Here is a 22553-nt window from a genome sequence, read left to right as displayed (position 1 = left end):
CTGACAAAATGGCTAATAAATGGTAAAGGTTTGTCTACTAAAGCCAGTGTGTGCTCCCAATAATGCAGCTTAGCCATTGCATTGTGTCAGCTACAATAGATACACTCTAATTTCCACTACTTTCATTGGGGCACCATCGCGTTTGTCCTACTTAAACAGCTTTTATTATTTCAACTAGTTGTCCAAATGATGATTCAGATTGTGGGTGTGATTGTAAGAAATGCGCAAAACATCATAGTCCAACATTTTGCACCAAATCACCAAACACATCCATACTCTCCTTATAAAGATTATAATATACATTTACATCAACTCCATTTTGTTCGATTTAATTACATTTTCATGAATGCCACATTCCTTGTGTAAATGTTCCTGTGTACAATTTCTGAACAAATTACTGTTCTTCATAACTAGTTCAAAAACTAGCACACAACCTGTTATGACAAATAGCAGCTTATTATTAATTAACTAACTGCAGCCAACTGTGTGTCACAAAATATTTGCCCATCTTAAACCTAACACTTCAAAAGACCTCATTAGTAAAAAAAATCTGCTCCAGCCAAGCATACATTGTACTGGATGTATTGCACTGAAGAATGATCAAGACAAATTTATTTAGGTAACATTTGTGTATTGAATGAAAATATTGTTATTTCAGGGCAGTGGTGCAACACAGAATGACTGTGAGCAAAGCAAAGGTCTATAAAGTAAATCAAGTACAGAATCAAAAGTAAAAAAATATACATATAGAAAATGTTTCATGTTCACCAAAAAAGGCTATAAGTGTACTTGTGAATTTGATACCCACTCAATATGTACATGAAATGACATGACATGAAAAACTCATATAGCATGTGATGTGCTTTTTATGTGGTTTTCGGCATCATATTTATGAGTCATACTAAGACTAATAATTAGATGATAAATAATTCAGTTATAATAATAATTTTAATGCTAAAGATATTAAGTTCATTTCCTGTTCTGGGAGAAACACTGATTTACACTCTGGTTACTGAAGATCAGGTAGATGATCTATATATACATGATATATATAGAATAAAACAATTAAGTAATAAGTTGCTGTATCTGTTTGGTTTGTATTGTTTTGAACTGGATTTTGAATTCAATTTCAATTTGAGATTTCATTTCAATTTCACATCTGGCCAAACTTGGTTTGGTTTAAATCCTGGCACAATAATACAGATTTCAATAACTTTATTTTGAGGATATTACACTTTCTGGAATTATTAAGCTGCATTTTGTATTTGCTAAAAAATAATGACAATTAAATAAAGACATTTGAAAACCTGTCTACAAGGTGAGTTACAGGTTGAAGCTTTTGTTTGAAATCTTTCTGATTCCATAGCTTTTGAAGTGTAATGAAATAAATACACTTTTACAATTTTATGTTGAAAAACAGAATATTAACAGTTCTGCCATATTTTGTGAACAGATAATACAGAGAATACATTTAGGTACTTAAAAAATATGCACTGCTCTTATACATTGAGTCTTAATACAATCCAGTCAAAAATTTGTGAATTACTCACCGATCATCATTTTAGAATGAAAAATATATATTGTAGGGTCTACAAATGCACCATCCGCAGATCAGTCACTCCAAGAAAGTAACAAGGAGGATAATGGGAAAAAGAGAGAGAAAGATAGGGGGGGGGGGGGATAAGCAATTTCTATGGCAACGGTTCAGTAATGAGACAGAGTGTAATAAGTAACAAGGTTTCAGCTGATACACACACACGGGCTTGAACGTAGGGAACTTGAAAAATGAAATCTATCTATCTATCTATCTATCTATCTATCTATCTATCTATCTATCTATCTATCTATCTATCTATCTATCTATCTATCTATCTATCTATCTATCTATCTATCTATCTTATGTATATATAATACATAAGAAAGTAGAAGAGGAAGTGAAGATCGGCTGCAGATGATCAGAAAGTGACATGTGAGAAGAAAACCATGAAGTTGAAGATTTTTTAATTATTTGTTTTGTTTTCAGATGTTGTTCACTTGATCGCATATTCCTTGGATTCGGACTTTTTCCTTTTGATGGCATTACATGGTGAAATACACCTCCATGTGTTTGTGATTTTTGTGATCACATATTATTTATGTATATACTGTATATATATATATATGAATCACACATATACACACACACATATATATATATATATATATATATATATATATATATATATATATATATATATATACATATATATATATATATATATATATATATATATATATATATACATATATATATATATATATATATATATATATATATATATATATATATATATATATATATACAGTGAGGAAAATAAGTATTTGAACACTCTGCTATTTTGCAAGTTCTCCCACTTAGAAATCATGGAGGGTCTGAAATTGTCATCGTAGGTGCATGTCCACTGTGAGAGACATAATCTAAAAAAAAAAATCCAGAAATCACAATATATGATTTTTAAACTATTTATTTGTATGATACAGCTGCAAATAAGTATTTGAACACCTGTCTATCAGCTAGAATTCTGACCCTCAAAGACCTGTTAGTCTGCCTTTAAAATGTCCACCTCCACTACATTTATTATCCTAAATTAGATGCACCTGTTTGAGGTCGTTAGCTGCATAAAGACACCTGTCCACCCCATACAATCAGTAAGAATCCAACTACTAACATGGCCAAGACCAAAGAGCTGTCCAAAGACACTAGAGACAAAATTGTACACCTCCACAAGGCTGGAAAGGGCTACGGGGAAATTGCCAAGCAGCTTGGTGAAAAAAGGTCCACTGTTGGAGCAATCATTAAAAAAATGGAAGAAGCTAAACATGACTGTCAATCTCCCTCGGACTGGGGCTCCATGCAAGATCTCACCTCGTGGGGTCTCAATGGTTCTAAGAAAGGTGAGAAGTCAGCCCAGAACTACAATAGAGGAGCTGGTCAATGACCTGAAAAGAGCTGGGACCACCATTTCCAAGGTTACTGTTGGTAATACACTAAGACGTCATGGTTTGAAATCATGCATGGCACGGAAGGTTCCCCTGCTTAAACCAGCACATGTCCAGGCACGTCTTAAGTTTGCCAATGACCATTTGGATGATCCAGAGGAGTCATGGGAGAAAGTCATGTGGTCAGATGAGACCAAAATAGAACTTTTGGGTCATATTTCCACTAAACGTGTTTGGAGGAAGAAGAATGATGAGTACCATCCCAAGAACACCATCCCTACTGTGAAGCATGGGGGTGGTAGCATCATGCTTTGGGGGTGTTTTTCTGCACATGGGACAGGGCGACTGCACTGTATTAAGGAGAGGATGACCAGGGCCATGTATTGTGAGATTTTGGGGAACAACCTCCTTCAATCAGTTAGAGCATTGAAGATGGGTCGAGGCTGGGTCTTCCAACATGACAATGACCCGAAGCACACAGCCAGGATAACCAAGAAGTGGCTCTGTAAGAAGCATATCAAGGTTCTGGCATGGCCTAGCCAGTCTCCAGACCTAAACCCAATAGAGAATCTTTGGAGGGAGCTCAAACTCCGTGTTTCTCAGCGACAGGCCAGAACCCTGACTGATTTAGAGAAGATCTGTGTGGAGGAGTGGGCCAAAATCCCTCCTGCAGTGTGTGCAAACCTGGTGAAAAACTACAGGAAACGTTTGACCTCTGTAATTGCAAACAAAGGCTCCTGTACCAAATATTAACATTGACTTTCTCAGGTGTTCAAATACTTATTTGCAGCTGCATCATACAAATAAATAGTTAAAAAATCATACATTGTGATTTCTGAATTATTTTTTTTAGATTATGTCTCTCACAGTGGACATGCACCTACGATGACCATTTCAGACCCCTCCATGATTTCTAAGTGGGAGAACTTGCAAAATAGCAGCGTGTTCAAATACTTATTTTCCTCACTGTATATATATATATATATATATATATATATATATATATATGATTTTTTTGAAAAGGATAACTATGAAACTGGAATGTATATAATGTGATATGTGCATCACAACTTAATATAGTGACTCATGTACTGTACATTTGACTTGCTGAAGTGTGAATTGTTTTGTGAGATTTTTGAGCTGTGTGTCTGCATCTCACTTACTCAGTCAGAGGGTCACCGCTGTGTGTTTCAGTCTCAGCATGTGTGAGCTCTCCTTTTTCAGTGGTGATGTCATTTGGTGTTTCTGTATGTTTTTTTTCAGCTGTGTTTTCTCCATCAGCAGGAAAGACCTCATCCTCATACAAAAAGAACTGAGCAGGAGATAAAATAGAGGACAAAAAAAGGGATCCAAATTGTGGTTATAACTCACTCTACACACTACACAGTTTGTGTTGAAGGTTCATATTAAAGAAAAATGTATTTGAACCATTTATTAAATATTATAACACAAGACAACAGACGATTAGACTCATGACTATAACACACAGTACACACAATACTTTCACATGTAGTATGGACCTGTACACTGTCCTGCTTCTCATTATCAGGCTTGTCGGTGTGTGTTTCTTCCTCTTCATCTCCATCCTGGACGCTGACATCATCATCCGGGTGTCTCCTTTTCTTTTTCCCAGTTTTTTTCCTCCGACCATCGGTGTGCTTAGACAGAGAGTGTCGGGTGTGATGTGATGAGTGACGATGATCTGAAGAATACATACACACAACACACACATTGTGTGTACATTTATTTTGGAAATAATATTCCCTGTTGCATGTATTCTTCTTTCCGCACAGGCCTCTCAGTTGTTTTTAAGTAAGTTAAGTAGCTTGTCCCTTGACTACTACAACTTGCTATTTGTTGACCATCCTAAGTTCTCCCACACCACCTCATTCCTACAAATCCTCCATTGGCTGTTGCTGCCAGTATCTACACATCCTCAACCATTGCTTGACTGGTCCCACCATCTCCATGAATCCAAGAAAGACATGCTTTCAGAATCTTCTCTATACTGCTACTAAGGCAGTGGATTTAACCTTCACTTGATGAATGAACAGCCAGAGTCTCTAGCAGTCTTCAAACAACATCTAAAAACCTACTTATTTCAGTGGCTGGATTTCTGCATTAAAAAACATTTATTTTACTGTTCTGTATTGTTGAAAGATTTATGACCAAACTTTTGATGTCACCCATATGAGGATGGGTTCCCCTTTGAGTCTGGTTCCTCTCAAGGTTTCTTCCTCATATCATCTAAGGGAGTTTTTCCTTGCCACTGTCGCCACGGCTGCTCATCAGGGACAAACGCACACCATTCACCTTCACTGTTGTTTTCTGTAAAGCTGCTTTGAGACAATGTCTGTTGTGAAAAGCGCTATACAAATAAACTTGACTTGACTTGACTTGACTCCTACCGAGTTTTAGCCTAAAAAATTCTTTGCCTATGTTTAATTGAGTCAGCATTAGAATGTATATAAGGCTTCTAAGCACATTTTACATAGCACTGGATAAACGATAAAGGTGTCTGCTGAATGCCATAAATGTACAAGGGGGACACGCTTTAAGACTTTTCTTGCACCTACAGTATGTGGTGGAATGAACTTCGCCTTAAACTCACACTGGAAGTCTTCCTCGCTGTAGTGCCGGTGCTCGCTCGGTTCACGTGGTGTTGGGCTAAGAATCTGCTGAAATCTCTGAATTCCAAAAGCTTTGTTCAGGTCTTCATCCTCCTCTTCCGGTATCGGAGGTGTAGAGATTGCAGATGACATGGACTATGGAGGAAAAAAGAGACACACGTCAGAAATTTGGATTTTATGAAATGATCAAATGTGTCTCCAGTGTCTGCATTTATTGTCAACATTTAGAGGAAATGCTTTAAGTTTTCTATCACAGAGGGCATTTTTTTTCATAGTAAAATTCAAGAAGACAAAAGAAAGGCTGTCGATATAACTGGTGTAAAAAGTACCTTAAAATCAGAGTTGAAAATAAAATAAAAGATACTTTACTGCAAAACTGCATTTAAACAGAACGTAAGTGTTTGACTTATTTTGAAAGAACGCTCAAAGGTGCACTAGTCCTCACCACCAGGATTTTTATTTTTGTTAGTGAAAAGCGAATTTGCGAGATTTTATTTCCTAAAATACAAATCAAATTGTACACCTCAACACTGCATTAACCAATATCAACACAACAGCCTCTTCAACATGCCAGAATGAAGCAACAATCAAAGAAGTTAGTAAAAAAAAAAAACAATATAGTAAATCAATCTTTTAAAAAGGTATCTCATTGTTACCAAGTAGAAGAACCATCAATATTCAATGGAAAAATAAAATAACAAATAAAGTAAAATTAAATATTCAGTGCTGATTTAATGCACCTCTCAGTTTTAGAGGGCAATATTTTTATTCAAATGGTTCTCAGTTTTTGGAATATATTCTAGCTCTTTTTTGGACTGAAAACAAGGCCTTTTCTGTGTTGAATAATTAATCAACACTGGCATTAAATTAAAATTGTGCTTAATTATTATAAATAAGGCTGAACTTGCAAAATCTGATTTTTTGTCTTATTGCCCAACCCTAACCCTACTAAATACTATGAGTGGATCCCACTAATTCTTGCCAGACATCTAAGTTAATAATAATAATAATAAAAAATGTATCAGTCTTATTGCCTGCTTATTTAGCTAGACATACATATTAGTCTAAAATTCAAAAATGTTTTCAGTCAGTCGATTTTTGTTTTATTTATTTATTAAAGCTTGTGTGTCTAAATGCTGCCTCATAGCACTTTAACAGCAGATTTCACAAAATGTAAATATCATTTCCTGCTAATCAGCTGATCATTTAATTGTTTGTGCAATAGATATGACTGGTCAGATTCATTATCAAGGACAGTCTCATTTTATTGAAATTCTATGTTGTATATGTAACACATGTTTGTTGGCCAATGAGAGGAAACAACTGATCTTTGCAGTGCAAGTTTGTTTCCATCTAAAAGAATGTATAATGACACATTATATATATATATATATATATATATATATATATATATATATATATATATATATATATATATATATATATATATATATACACACATACACAGAGTATATGTTGTATAGTGTTTCAAAACATGCTAACTTTGGAAATTTCACAAAACATGTTAATTTCAGAGCTTTCAGAGCATGTTAAATGTTCCATATGTCAGCTTACTCAACGCTGAGCAAAAGTCTTTTTTCAGCAAACCTTTAACTGACCAGGTATATTTATGACATTTGGCAGACACATTTATCCAGAAGTGGTTGAGGATTGAGGGCTTTGCTCAGGGGTCCAACATTGGCAACTTTCATGTGCTGGGATTTAAACTTGAGACCTTCTGAGCAGCAGGACTAAACAAAAAAAAAATTTGGAATTACAATTGCAGGGTATTCCAATGTTTATTTTATGAAAACTTCAATAGAATGCACAAATATAATTTTACAAACCCTACCTACTGTATAAGAGAAAGCTTCCATTGAAACTTTGTTGTGCAATGGTTTTACAGAAAGAATTATGAAATCTACTGGGGCTGCAGCTATTGATTATTTTAGTAATTGAGTATTCTACCGATTATTCCATCGATTAATTGGATAAGAAGTACTTTTTGTTCATTCAAGAGCAATACTAAACATACAAGCAAAAATAGGATGGGTCTATTAAAATGAACAAGTAATTTGTTTGGTGGTTTTTCTGGTGGTGATTGTAGCAAGGAAAAACTTCCTGAGATGGCATAAGGAAGAAACCTTGAGAGGAACCTGACTAAAGTGGGAACCCATCCTCATCTGGGTGGCACTGAACGTCAATTTATTACACTTACGTAAGCGTTGTAATAATTTGCCCCAATGCTTTTTAGAATTAGTTTTGGAATCGTTTCAGCCCCACCATCTATGGTTGATTTCTTTAGAGCTTTACTATCTAGAAAAATGCATAATTGAGTAGAACCTGAAATAAGTGGTAGTGAAGGAGAAAAATGCAGTGTTATGGGAAAATTATGGAAAAAAAAAAATACATTTGCAAGTAAATTACATTTACCAAACTTCTAATTACCTTCTTACATAACAAATACATTAAACACTAAATCAAAGGGTGTTTCAGCAATGAATACATTAAAAGTCACACTGTAACAAAAAAGTATTATTTAAAGCCATATTAAAAGAACCACAGTCATGAGGAATCCAGAGTTTCCTACTCGAGTGTTTGAGGGACATTGAAAGGAGGCTAATACAAATAATAGAAATGTCTATGACATGTATATATAGTTGGGTCCAAAAGTCTGATGATTTTTTTTCGATTATTTTATTAAAACTGCAAATAAATTTAACTTTGGCTAAATTTGTGATTCATCATCTTTCTTTTTCAGAACAGAAGATTTTCCTTTACACAATACTGTACAATTTAGTTGCCTCTGATAGATGTTTGACCAAATTCAGAACAGGATCTTTAAAATCTGGAGTAAACCAAGAATCATTAATTGATCACAACCTTTCTTTATCTAACTTTTCCCCAACTATTTTATTCAAATTATTTAGTGGGGTACTTTTTAATTGATCCTATTACAAACCTTTTTTTTTAGCTTTTCACTTAAAAAAGTATAGTTAAAATTTGAGCAAAAAATCAGCTTCGTAATTTAAAATAACTCTATACATTTTAGTTTTGATGATGAATTTGATTGGAATGAAAGAGTTCGTATTAAATTTGAAATAAAACAGAAAAATAAGCACGCATACAGAAGCATAAACCCTAACAGGCTCCGATGTTTGGACCTTATTGGTTCTACAAATCAAATCCAACAATTAAATTACATATGTAACAGAAGTTAAAGTTAATATTACCCTGCCTGAAAGGTTTCTTAAGCCTAATATTTTAGGTTTAATGAGTTCAAAACTCCAAACTATATATATATACTGTATACATATATATATATATATATATATATATATATATATATATATACTGTATACATATATATATATATATATATATATATATATATATATATATATATATATATATATATATACACATACATACATACAGTATATTTATTCATTACGTAAACACACCCGCACCCACTGTTGTGTGTTTTTTCAACAGAACCAATGTTATAAATTGCTCCCCTGATGATTTCTACATACCTCAGTCATGCTCAGCTGTGCGGTGTTTCTGTATGTGTGGATTTATTGTATGGATAAAAAAAAATTTTCTTGTTCACTCCTGCAGTGTTTCTTTGCCTCAGCTGGTCTAAACACGTCTGCCCTTCACAAATGTGCAATTACAGCAAATATGACCATGTGTGTGTGTGTGCGTGTGCGCGTGTGTGTGTGTGTGTGTGTGTGTGTGTGCGTGTGTGGGTGCGCACGCGCGTGTGTATATACACGCTCACATGCTGCTTACATCGACAAGAACAATGTAATCTTTTCACATACACACACACACACACACGCGCACACAAACATTTCTTTGAAGGTAAATATTGACCCTCTTTTTCACCCCTTTAAAGTGTGTTGACCTTATAAAACAATTGAAAGTCATTCTGATAAACACTACAAGACATTTACAGCATTTGGCAGATGCTCTTATTCAAAGCAACTTACATTTATTTAATTATTACAACTGAGCAGCTATGGGGTTGAGGGCTTCGCTCAGAAGACCAGGAGTAACAGCGTGATGTGGCTTGGATTTAAACTCATGACCTTCACAGTAAGCTACCGTCTCCCCAATTTTCAAAGACAACTTTCACTCTGAAAGAAAGCCTTTCATGAAGCTGCAAATGTATTGAATCATGGACGGACGCAAGATAATAAAGAAGTCTCAGTTGATAGAGTGCATTATTTGGGGCAAAGTGTTTAAAAAAAAAAATTACAGTCAATGCCAAATGCATATTACTTTCGGGCCCTGCATGCTACATAAAGAAAAAAAGGGAAATAAAACCTTTAACCACTAACTAGTCTATTAGCAATGAATTAGTGGTTATGGGCTGATGGAGTAGTTAGTGGTTACGTGGCTGATAGTGGTGTATTTAGTGGGTATGGGAAAATGGTGTAGTTAGGGATTAAGAGCTGATGATGAGCAGTAGTTAGGCCCTTAACCCCTAACTACTCTGCCAGCTCTCAACCCCTTACTTCTCATTTAGCCCTTTATGCCCTTTCATCTAATAACAGTTTCCTTACCCCCTGACTTCTCCATGAACAATTCCCCCTCCTTTAACCCCTGTCTCCTTTATCAGCCCATAACCCCTCTCTCCTTCATCATCCCATAACATGTATCTCAATTTATTATCTAGAACCCCTCTATCCTTCAACATCCCATAACCTCTCTCCTTAATCTAAACTCCTCTCCTCTTCATCACCCATAATCCCTTTCTCCTTTATCATCTATAACCCCTCTCTCCTTCTTCATCCCATAACCCCCTCTTCTTTCTCATCACTTATCCTTTATCCTTAACCCATATACAGTATATTCTTCATCATCCTTTAACCCCTCTCTGCATCACCCTCTATTAATTTATGCTCACGTGTTTCAAATGTTTTATTTACAAATTCATCACACGGTGTTAATTTCAAAATCTGGATTTGGTCCCATTTCTTAAGTCTTCGTTTAGGATTATTTAACAGAACACTCACTGCTGTTTTAGGTGCTGGTGTGCTCTGACCAATCAGACTGGGCTATATGAAGACTGAAGACTGAACACACACACACACACACACACACACACACACACACACACACACACACACACACACACACACACACACACACACACACACACACATTGATCATCTGTTTGCACACTAGATAAAGATCTGCATGCGTGCATGTTACATTTCTGTGTAGGATTTGTTCATTTCATTATATTATTTTTATAACATAAACACAAATTTATGTCGACTCTACAACATAGAGACTCTAAAGCAAAAAAAGCACTTCTTCAATTTCAAACACAATACCACCATCAATAATTTTCCATTACTGACCTTCATGTAAAGAAAATCCATCTTGTCAAGTCTCGTCTTCAAACCAAGCATTGAGACCAACCCTGCATATACACAGTTTACACACTAACTGAGTGTTTATGAACATTTACTACATGATTTGAGCTGGAGGACACTTTATACACGGTTTAAAAAAAACAACAACTCTGAAACATATACTGAACTGAGCGTTACCAAAACACACACACACAAAGCACACACTTGCCACTGGTGGTGTTAACCATTAACCATCGCTCTTTCTGTAGATGGAAACCAATAGCATAGAACAAGCTGCACTTGACAAGTCTATAAACACAATATGCTCACCATGTCTTCAAAATATAATCTGCAGTCTGCATTTCCATTACTTTTCTAATTGTTTTTTTCCCCCCCCAGACATTTACAGTCTATTCTGCCAAGTTATTATTATAAGACTTATGAGATATAGACAGGTGTGGCTTTGTTTATCTTTTCACTTCTTTAGGATATTTATCTTAATTGTTATAACAAATTTAATATTTCCATTACGCCTAATTAAGGCTTCAGCAGAATCTAATTTTAATAATATATGGATTATAAGAGCATGCTATATTTAACAAAGATTATTTATGTACAAATGCCGATTTGTTTGAATAGGCATTTATTTATGAATGGGAAATTTGTAAAAGCAGCCTGAAATGTGTCCACAGTTTTTATTGCAAGAGAGTTTTAAGGACAGAGGACTTTGTACTTTTAAGTTTCATGAAAATATTTCAAGTTTTAGGGAATTTTTTCCCCTTTAACAGACAGTTAAAAAAGAGAAGCTGGAAAAAGGGGAACGACTGTTTATAGCTGCCTCATTGCAAGTGATAAGAGGAATTTGTTTGACAGGCAGCATTATATGTATTTATAAATTACAGTTATTTCTACCTGCTTTTATAAGAAACTAATCCTTTATATTGCCTATTTTTAGGTTATAATCCTAATTTATAACCATATTATAATCTTTTGGGTGATGCACTTATTTTTATCCTATACAACCCCAATTCCAAATAAATTGGGACACTGTGTAAAATGTAAATAAAAACAGAAATTTGCAATTTTCATTAATCCATATACTATTCTATTCTCAATAAAACAAAAGGAGATATCAAACATCAAAGGTATCAGTTCTTACTAAGAATATATGCTATTTAAAAAAAAAAAAAAGTAAGTTTGATTTTGATGGCTGCAACAGGTTTTAAGAAAGTAGGGACAGGTCCATGTTTAACTTTGTGCAGCATCCCATCTTCTGTCTGTAAACACCTGGGAACTGAGGAAATGTGTCTGATACAGGATTCTGTCTGCTCAGCAGTTTTGAGAGTCCTTTATAGTATTTTTTATTTCATGATGCGCTAAATTATTTATGTTTAGAAACAGGACTCGGACTATAAAGCAATGCTATTGTAATAGATGCAGTATACAGTCAGTATTGCTCAAATATGCAACTCCTTCACTGGAAAAAAAATTCTGGATAGAGTCAAGTCAAGTCAAGGATAGAGGCATTTGGTACTCTAAAACCTGTATTTACTGTCCAGCATTGATGTAGCTTTTCAGAATGTGCAAGCTGTCCATTCCACAGCCATTAATGCACTCCCATACCATCAGAGATGTGGCTTTTTTTTACTGAGTGTTGATAACAAGCCAGATGGTCCCTCTCCTCTTTAGTCCGGTGGACTTGACCTCCATGGTTTTTAAAAAGAAATTAATATTTTGATTTGTCTGACCACAGAACTGTTTCCACTTAGTACATTTAAAATGAGCTTTGGCCCAGAGAGAATGATGACATTTCTGGATCATGTTCATGCATGCCTTTTTCTTTGCATGACAGAGATTCAACCTGCTTTTGTGGATGACTTGTGGAGGTGTTCACAGACAATGAATTCTGAAGGTGTTAATGAGCCCATGTAGTGATTTCCATTACAGAATCATGACTGTTTTAAATGCAGTGCCACCTGAGGGGCCCGAAGATCACGAGCATCCAATATTGATTTTCACCATTGTACCTTGTGCACAGAGATTTCTCCAAATTCTTTAAAACTTTTGATGATATCGTGTACTGTAAATAATGAAATATTCAACTGTTTTGCAATTTTATATTGAGTAAAATGTGTCTGAACTTGCGCCGCAATTTTTAGACAGTCTTTCACAGGTTGGTGAAGCTCTGCCCATCTTTTCTTTTGACTCTGTTTCTTTAAAATACAGCATTTATACACAATCAACTTACTGACCTGTTGTCAATTAACCTAATTAGTTGCAAAATGTTTTTTTTAAATGTTTAATTAGAACTTTTTCCAGGCTTTTCTTGCCCCATAACAACATTTTTGAGACGTGTTGCAGCCTTAAAATGATACATTTCCTCAGTTTAAACTTTTTCTATGTTTCTGCTGTGAATAAAATATGGGTTATGAGATTTGCAAATCATTGCAATCTGTTTTTAGTTACATTTTACACAGTGTCCCCACTTTTCTGGAATTGGCGCTGTATTTGAACCTATTTTAGGTCATAGTCTGTAAAAATGATTGCATGCTGGAGGGCAATATATAATTATAGTAACATTATATAAATAAAAATAAACCACAGACAAGCTGTATTCAGGCTTCGTGGTTGCGTGCACGCAACTAATAGCCAATTGTTCTCAGGTGTTAATATTTAGCAGTAGATTAAATAAATAGGGAGAAGAGTAACCATGACTAACAATACATCATTCTAAAGCTCTAAGTCTCAAGCAGCTATTTCAGATCACTGTTTTTCAATGAAAAACGTATAATGAATGTATTTGCTGAATTTGTGTGAGCAGTACACAACAACAACATGCATAAAAAACCGCACTACTTACATTATTGTAATAACGAGTCACAAACACATCCACTGCTGCTCATCCCGGTTTATTAGGAAAGATAAGGGTCCAGTGAACAACATGCCGTAAAGCATTTCTGCTCCAAACAAACAATAGTGTTGTAATTTAGATGCTTATTCCTTTGTTTACGTCACAGAACTTCGGCTGGTGTTTGTGTTTATATATTTCCGAATAACTTTCACACGACATCTTGCTGGTAAAAAAAAACAAATATGGCTGGTAGAATATAGTGGTACAAAACGGTTGAGACCACAAAAAATAAAAAATAAAATAATAATAAAAAGTAAAAGAGTATAAATCTTGGGTGGAGTCTCTTCTCTCTCTGCAGGTGTCGCCATGTTTTTTTATGCGCCGCCTCTCATTTCAAACCTTTTCTTTCCAGCCAGTAGCATTATGGAAACAAAATGACTGATGGACAATGTAGCCAATAAGTGCAGGATTCTAACTATATATGGGAGGATTTTATTCTCCACGTGTGTGAGGCTTGGTTTTATTACTCTTTACAAACTGTTACTGGTCGAAGCAGTGACGAACCAGGAAGTGATGCAGCTCTCAGGTCAACATAAACAGCTGTTTATAGCTCGTGCTAACTGGACTTTGTTTAAAAAAATTTTTACATCTGTAAGTTACAATATATCTCCCTTTAAGTTTTATACGATTTTATTGGTTTTATTGCCTGTTTGTTTTTATAAGAGAAATGCCTTGAAAAGTAAGTGTGTGTGTGTGTGTGTGTGTGTGTGTGTGTGTGTGTGTGTGTGTGTGTGTGTGTGTGTGTGTGTGTGTGTGTATTGTTGAGATTGGGATGGCCAGACATCAATATGAATGGCCATGACTGTAAAACAATAGCTTGTCTGGCTACCTGGTCATCAATATGAATGCCAAATCAATATCAATATCCCCAAACATGTATAACAAAAGCCTTTAATGATCAACCATTCATTAATATGCAGCCTGTATGAATAGAGTATGAATGATCACCTGAGTTTAGCAGGTGTCTCTCAAACAGGGGGAGGGAGAAAAGGCTCAGACAGTCTCAGATAAATGTTTATAGGAATCTCATTTGTTATGAAAATCTTCATAAAATTTGAAATATAAATTTATGAGACATGTGGCTTTCAACCCAGTACTTTTCTGGATGGCTCCAGGACTGATTTCATGTATTTATATATATATAATAAAAATAATGTTCAATGCAGGAAATGTATATCTATGGCACTTCATCATCTATAACTTCAAATCTTTTGGAGCAATATCAACTTTGATGATGGACAGTAAAGCTCAAAGTGTCTTCTTTCCAAATACATTTCAATTGTGTATGAAGCACATTTTTATCAGGAACTGTTAACATTTAAAGTTAGGTACGTGTTTTCAGCTGTGAGTCCTAAAATTTGGGTGGGGAGGGGCGAAACAGACATAGTCTTCAATAAATGTTTGTAGGAATCCCATTTTTTATGATATCTTCATTCAATTTCAAATATAAACTCATGAGACATGTGGCTTTCAAGCCATTACTTTTATGGATTGCTATAGGACAGATTTCATGTATTTATATATGAAGGAAAAATACATTTATTTTAGGAATTTATTTTCTACAGTACTTAATCATCTATAACTTTTTTTTTTTTTTTTTATTGTGTATGTAGCCCACTTTTATCAGGAACTGTTAACATTTAAATTTAGGTAGGGCATTTCAGCTGTGAGTCCCAAAATCTCTGTCGAAGGCTAAAGTTTTTATACTGTATATAGACATACATTACTGCCACTTTCTGCTTCTGGCAAATGTATTGTGAAATTCCACATTTGCACTTTAACACAAGTTATAACATGTCCTTTATACTATTTAGGTATTTAGTGTATTATATCCAGGGGTTACAGGTGATGGAGTTTAAACTGTGATTTTGATTAATCTGTAGGTTTAATTAGATGCCACATTAAGTATGATCTCATCCCAGCGCAGTGTCTGCACCTGATGCAAGTGGGGTAAATGTAAACCCAGAAATCCGATATTCCTGAAAGGAATTTTTACACTTCTGCAGAAAAGCAGAATTTAATTACATTAAACTATAAATAAAATGTATTCTGTGCATTTTTTTACCATGCAGAGAAAGATTTGTGGCCAAATATAAAATGCTGAGCAATTGTCGACTCCTAATCAAGAATTCCCCCCTTCCAAGCTACCACTGCTGGACCCTTGACTCTCAACTGCCCACTGGGAATAATAACCTAGCTGATGTCTATAAAATTACTGTACCAGTTACTTTAGCACCTGGATGATGCCCTGCAGACTCTCCTACCAAGGCTGAAAGCAAGTAAAGGAAAGATGGCAGTTGACTTCAAATAAAGAGCAGCAACAGCCAGTCCTACCTACTTAAAATTTAACTCCTATTATCCACAGATGTATCTGTGTTTACTAACTGATATAAGATGTGGCTACTGAGTATTCATCATTTTCATTGTGCTGTCAAAATTCAAGCTCTGAATGTTCAGTTACATTGGCTTATTTAGGCAATGCCCTTATCTGATGCAACTTCAGAAGCTTTACAATTTCCATCTCTAGGACCAAAAGAAAGTCTAATTTCCATGGTCTTGGAACCTCCACGAAAAATGCTTTCTTTCCTGCAGTATGACGGATACAGAAACCTGCTATCTGCCATACCAGAGTACGTGGACCTGGTTCCAGTGCTTATTCCATGAGTCTGCTGGGTTTATCTCTAATCAGGAATGAACTGTACAAGGCTGACTCCCTTTTCTCTTAGGAATCAACCACTCTGAATTGATGTTACATCATTTATGGATTTATAGATCAACTAAATAATAAGTTGATATTGTTTTATTGCTGCTGGGTGTATTTACTGTTACACAGCTTATGAATTTAGGGGTCAATCGTATCTAATATAGTTTTCTTCTTTTACTTTCGGATGTGTGTGTGTGTGTGTGTGTGTGTGTGTGTGTGTGTGTGTGTGTGTGTGTGTATTTCTAATAAGGAATCACAAGTGTGAAGCCACTGCACCAAATGTTAACATAATCGCAAAAACCATAGACCATAAGGCACATTTTGCAAAGAAACAAAAAAAGCAACACATACAATAACAGGCTGTAACAGGGTTCAACAACAGTGTGTGTACTTACAGAGTGTGGACAAGGGCAGGAGTGTGATTTATTCATGTTATGGCTGGCCCTGAAACATCACTTGTATTATTACTCCGTCAGAGCAGTCCTAATGTGAGACACATCACCTGCAATGGAAAACACAACAATAATTTAGAACTGAGCATTGAACCTATTTAATACTCATTCATTTACAAACTCACTCATTCACTTATTCACATACTCACTCACATTCAGGTCAACATTATGTTTAAGCTGTATATGTTTTAACATCTTGCATGTGTACTGTATCTTCATGTAGACGTCTGAATTTGTGTAAAAAAAAAAATCTACTTTTAAATAATGCATAATGAAATGTTAAGACAGGAACAACAGACTAAACTGACATTAAATTCATGCACCACATTTTACATTGGTTGATGTGGCGTGCTTCAATGAATATCAGCTTGAACCACAGTCAAACACCAAGGTGACTGTCTCTCACACACACACACGCATACACACACCTACAGTGGTGACAGCGTCACTCTGATACCGATTTTAGTTTATTTTTTGATTGCCCCTATCTGTCCTTTAATGTTGGCACTGTGATAAAACCATATCTGACCTTTGTGGAGGAAAAAAGCACATATTTATCAATGAAAGTAGGGAAAAGTCATTTATTCCAGGGTATCACTAAGCTGCCACTCTTGGGGCCCCTGAGCAAGGCCCTAAACCTTTTGTGCTCCAGGGGCACTGTAACATGACTGACCCTGCGCTCTGACCCCAGCTTCCTAACATCGGCGAGATATGCGGCGAAAGAATTTCACTGTGCTGTAAAATACATGTGACAAGGACAAAGCACCTTTTTTTCTGTTATTATTATTAGATCATCATTAAAAATTACATTTTTTAAAATGATATTGTATTCAAAACCCCTTATGAGAGATACTACATCAGGGACCGTGACGTCGCCCGGTATGGCGCAGCCGGGGCCCCACCCTGGAGCCAGGCCCGGGGTTGGGGCTCGTATGCGAGCGCCTGGTGGCCGGGCCTTCCCCCACAGGGTCCGGCCGGGCTCAGCCCGAAGGAGCGACGTGGGGCCGCCTTCCAGTGGGCTCACCACCTGCAGGAGGGACCGTAAGGGGCCGGTGCTAAGAGGATCGGGCAGCAGTCGAAGGTGGAGGCCTCGACAACCCGATCCCTGGACACGGAAGCTAGCTCTAGGAACGTGGAATGTCACCTCGCTGGCGGGGAAGGAGCCTGAGATTGTGCGTGAGGTTGAGAGGTTCCGACTAGAGATAGTCGGGATCACCTCTACGCACGGCCTGGGCTCTGGAACCACACTCCTCGAGAGAGGATGGACTCTTTACAACTCTGGAGCTGCCCATGGTGAAAGGCGTCGGGCTGGTGTGGGTTTGCTTATAGCCCCCCAGCTCAGCCGCCATGTGTTGGAGTTTACCCCGGTGAACGAGAGGGTCGTTTCCCTGCGCCTACGGGTCGGGGATAGGTCTCTCACTGTCGTGTGTGCCTACGGGCCAAACGGCAGTATAGAGTACCCGGCCTTCTTGGGGTCTCTGGGAGGGGTGCTGGACAGTGCTCCGACTGGGGACTCCGTCGTTCTACTAGGAGACTTCAATGCACACGTGGGCAGCGACAGTGACACCTGGAGGGGCGTGATTGGGAGGAACGGCCCCCCTGATCTGAACCCGAGCGGTGTTCAGTTATTGGACTTCTGTGCTAGTTACAGTTTGTCCATAACGAACACCATGTTCAAGCATAAGGGTGTCCATCAGTACACGTGGCACCAGGACACCCTAGGCCGCAGGTCGATGATCGACTTTGTGGTCGTTTCATCTGACCTGCGGCCGTATGTCTTGGACACTCGGGTAAAGAGAGGGGCGGAGCTGTCAACTGATCACCACCTGGTGGTGAGTTGGATCCGATGGCGGGGGAGGAAGCTGGACAGACTCGGCAGACCCAAGCGTACTGTGAGGGTCTGCTGGGAACGTTTGGCCGAGCCTCCTGTCAGAGAGATCTTCAACTCCCACCTCCGGCAGAGCTTTGACCAGATCCCGAGGGAGGCCGGAGATATTGAGTCCGAGTGGACCATGTTCTCCACCTCCATTGTCGAAGCGGCCGCTCGGAGCTGTGGCAGTAAGGTCTCCGGTGCCTGTCGAGGCGGCAATCCCCGAACCCGGTGGTGGAAACCGGAAGTAAGGGATGCCGTCAAGCTGAAGAAGGAGTCCTACCTGGCCTGGTTGGCTTGTGGGACTCCTGAGGCAGCTGACGGGTACCGGCAGGCCAAGCGAACTGCAGCCCGGGTGGTTATCGAGGCAAAAACTCGGGCCTGGGAGGAGCTCGGTGAGGCCATGGAGAAGGACTATCGGCTGGCCTCGAAGAGATTCTGGCAAACCGTCCGGCGCCTCAGGAGGGGAAAGCAGTGCCCCACCAATGCTGTTTACAGTAGAGGTGGGGAGCTGTTGACTTCAACTGGGGATGTCGTTGGACGGTGGAAGGAATACTTCGAGGATCTCCTCAATCCCGCCGTCACGTCTTCCATTGAGGAAGCAGAGGCTGAGGGCTCAGAGGCGGACTCGTCCATCACCCAAGCTGAAGTCACCGAGGTAGTAAAGAAACTCCTCGGTGGCAGGGCACCGGGGGTGGATGAGATCCGCCCTGAGTACCTCAAGTCTCTGGATGTTGTGGGGCTGTCTTGGCTGACACGCCTCTGCAGCATCGCGTGGCGGTCGGGGACAGTGCCTCTGGAATGGCAGACCGGGGTGGTGGTCCCTCTTTTTAAGAAGGGGGACCGGAGGGTGTGTTCCAACTATAGGGGGATCACACTTCTCAGCCTACCTGGGAAAGTCTATGCCAGGGTACTGGAGAGGAGAATACGGCCGATAGTAGAACCTCGGATTCAGGAGGAACAATGTGGTTTTCGTCCAGGCCGTGGAACACTGGACCAGCTCTATACCCTCTACAGGGTGCTGGAGGGTTCATGGGAGTTTGCCCAACCAGTCCACATGTGCTTTGTGGATTTGGAAAAGGCATTCGACTGTGTCCCTCGCGGCGGCCTGTGGAGGGTGCTCCGGGAGTATGGGGTCGGGGGCCCTTTACTAAAGGCTGTCCGGTCCCTGTATGACCGAAGCAGGAGCTTGGTTCGCATTGCCGGCAGTAAGTCAGACTTGTTCCCGGTGCATGTTGGACTCCGGCAGGGCTGCCCTTTGTCACCGGTTCTGTTCATAATTTTTATGGACAGAATTTCTAGGCGCAGCCAGGGGTCGGAGGGTGTCCGGTTTGGTGACGACACGATTTCGTCTTTGCTCTTTGCAGATGATGTTGTCGTGTGGGCTTCATCAGACCAGGACCTTCAGCATGCACTGGGACGGTTTGCAGCCGAGTGTGAAGCGGCTGGGATGAGAATCAGCACCTCCAAATCCGAGGCCATGGTCCTCAGTCGGAAAAGGGTGGCTTGCCCACTTCAGGTTGGTGGGGAGTTCCTGCCGCAAGTGGAGGAGTTTAAGTATCTTGGGGTTTTGTTCACGAGTGAGGGAAGGGTGGAACGGGAGATTGACAGACGGATCGGTGCAGCTTCTGCAGTAATGCGGTCGATGTACCGGTCTGTCGTGGTGAAGAAGGAGCTGAGCCGCAAGGCGAAACTTTCGATTTACCGGTCAATCTACGTTCCTACTCTCACCTATGGTCATGAGCTCTGGGTCATGACCGAAAGGACAAGATCCCGGATACAGGCGGCCGAAATGTGCTTCCTCCGCAGGGTGGCTGGGCGATCCCTTAGAGATAGGGTGAGAAGCTTAGTCACTCGGGAGGAGCTCGGAGTAGATCCGCTGCTCCTCCACATCGAGAGGGGTCAGCTGAGGTGGCTCGGGCATCTGTTCCGGATGCCTCCTGGACGCCTTCCTGGGAAGGTGTTCCGGGCGCGTCCCACTGGGAGGAGACCCCGGGGAAGACCTAGGACACGCTGGAGAGACTATGTCTCCCGGCTGGCCTGGGAACGCCTTGGTGTCCCCCCGGAAGAGCTGGAAGAAGTGTCTAGGGAGAGGGAAGTCTGGGCATCTTTGCTTAGACTGCTGCCCCCGCGACCCGGCATCGGATAAGCGGGAGAAGATGGATGGATGGATGGATGGATGGATATTGTATTGTATTATAATTATTATGGATTTGATTGGAATTGTATTAGTCGTGTTTTAATTAATTCGTTCATTTCTTTTTTTTGGAAGCTCAATCCCGAGCTCAGGTTCAGACTTTTCTCATGTTCTCACCATGTCCCCCATGAGTTTCCTCTGTTTCATCTGGTTTCCTTGCACCCCTTTCCAAACACACCTATAGGTGCACCAGATACACCAAACATCCACTTTGTGTGAACAGTGCAATTTTGTATTGCGAGTGTTTTTACTGATTTAGATGAACTGTTATCAGCAACATGCACCAGACATTTGGTCTAGAACTGAAAAATGGTAGGTTAGACACTTTTCGCATGTTGCAGTCAGATATGCTAAACGTCACATGGGAAACAGAGGAAGCTGTCAGAGGAAGTCGGTGTTTTTTCTTGTCAAATGAAGAAATAATGTAAGAATGCAACTAGACTGCAAACACAAATAAGCAGTGAAAGAGTGTTGCAGTGGTGGAAGCTGTTTCAAGTTCGATGAATAGACCACTATAGAGTGTGTAGTAAGAAGTAAGAATGTGTGTGACTTGAGGCTGCAACTTGAAAAAGTGTATTTGATTAGAAAACCAGTTATTCCTGTTGTGCCTAAGAGGCACAGTGTCTCCACCTTGTGGCCAAAAATGAAATATTCTAAAGCTTCCCAGTGTTTCATAGTGTGTTAAGAAAGAAGCCTCAGTTTCTCTTGAATTACTTTTTTGAAGACATAACGAACGAAAAAGTCAGAAAGCCATAGAGTCACTTTTACTGATCAGAAAATGACTAGTTGTACAGCTGTCCAGTTCTCTTTAATAGAGTCAAAACGAAAAAGAAAACTGAAGAAGTTACTTACCGGCAAGCATGCGTTCAGCTCTGAGTGTGTGTGTGTGTGTGTGTGTGTGTGTGTGTGTGTGTGTGTGTGTGTGTGTGTGTGTGTCTTTTCCTCTGAGGAGCTTGTGATCACATCTGGGTGCAGAGAGAAAAAGAGTGAATGAGGAAGCAAGAACAGGAAGAGGGTGTGTGTGTGTGTGTGTGTGTGTGTGTGTGTGTGTGTGTGTGTGTGTGTGTGTGTGTGTGTGTGTGTGTAGCTCTCACACACCACACACACACACACACACACACACTTCAATTTTTCCTCAAACAGGTCAAATTTCCTCTGGTGGAGCTTTAACAGTCATGTGATCAATAATGCTGTACACTTGAAAACAACCCCCGAACCCACCCACACACACACACACACACACACACACACACACACACTCACAGAGTTTAATATATTCTAAATATTGTTGTAAAATGGTTATAAATGATTAATTATATTTTTGGAATAACATTAGCTAAGAAGGAAATTTCCTGTGTTTTAAAGGAAATACATTTTTTACACCACACACCAATGTGTGTGTGTGTGTGTGTTGTGTGTGCAAAATAACTTGTTCAGAGCT

At 38.9% G+C, this 22553-nt stretch overlaps 1 protein-coding gene across 5 annotated transcripts in view; it reads right to left on the bottom strand.

Annotated features, from left to right (window-relative positions):
* The window catches only part of slc4a2b (solute carrier family 4 member 2b), a 41053-nt gene extending 18800 nt beyond the window's left edge, over nt 1-22253 (bottom strand). The window contains exons 1-6 of one of the 5 annotated variants that reach the window (XR_014531622.1): nt 22049-22128; nt 21965-22016; nt 16989-17095; nt 5591-5744; nt 4500-4681; nt 4143-4291 (exon numbers count right to left, since the gene is read on the bottom strand). Coding sequence is in view for 2 of the 5 variants with exons in the window: in XM_083530209.1 (XP_083386335.1) it covers nt 4143-4291; nt 4500-4681; nt 5591-5744; nt 10985-11035 (536 nt within the window). In the remaining 3 variants the exon portion in view is untranslated. Of the gene's footprint in view, nt 1-4142; nt 4292-4499; nt 4682-5590; nt 5745-10984; nt 11144-16988; nt 17096-21964 lie in introns of those variants that run through there. The other 4 variants (XR_014531623.1, XM_083530210.1, XR_014531624.1 and 1 more) reach the window with 4 other exon arrangements.
* Nucleotides 22254-22553: the final 300 nt, after the last annotated feature.

Source organism: Silurus aristotelis (assembly GCF_946808225.1).
Source record: "Silurus aristotelis genome assembly, chromosome: 25".
NCBI lineage: Eukaryota > Metazoa > Chordata > Actinopteri > Siluriformes > Siluridae > Silurus > Silurus aristotelis.
The sequence above is the reverse complement of the archived record's forward strand: the minus strand, read 5'-3'. Positions and strand labels throughout refer to the sequence as shown.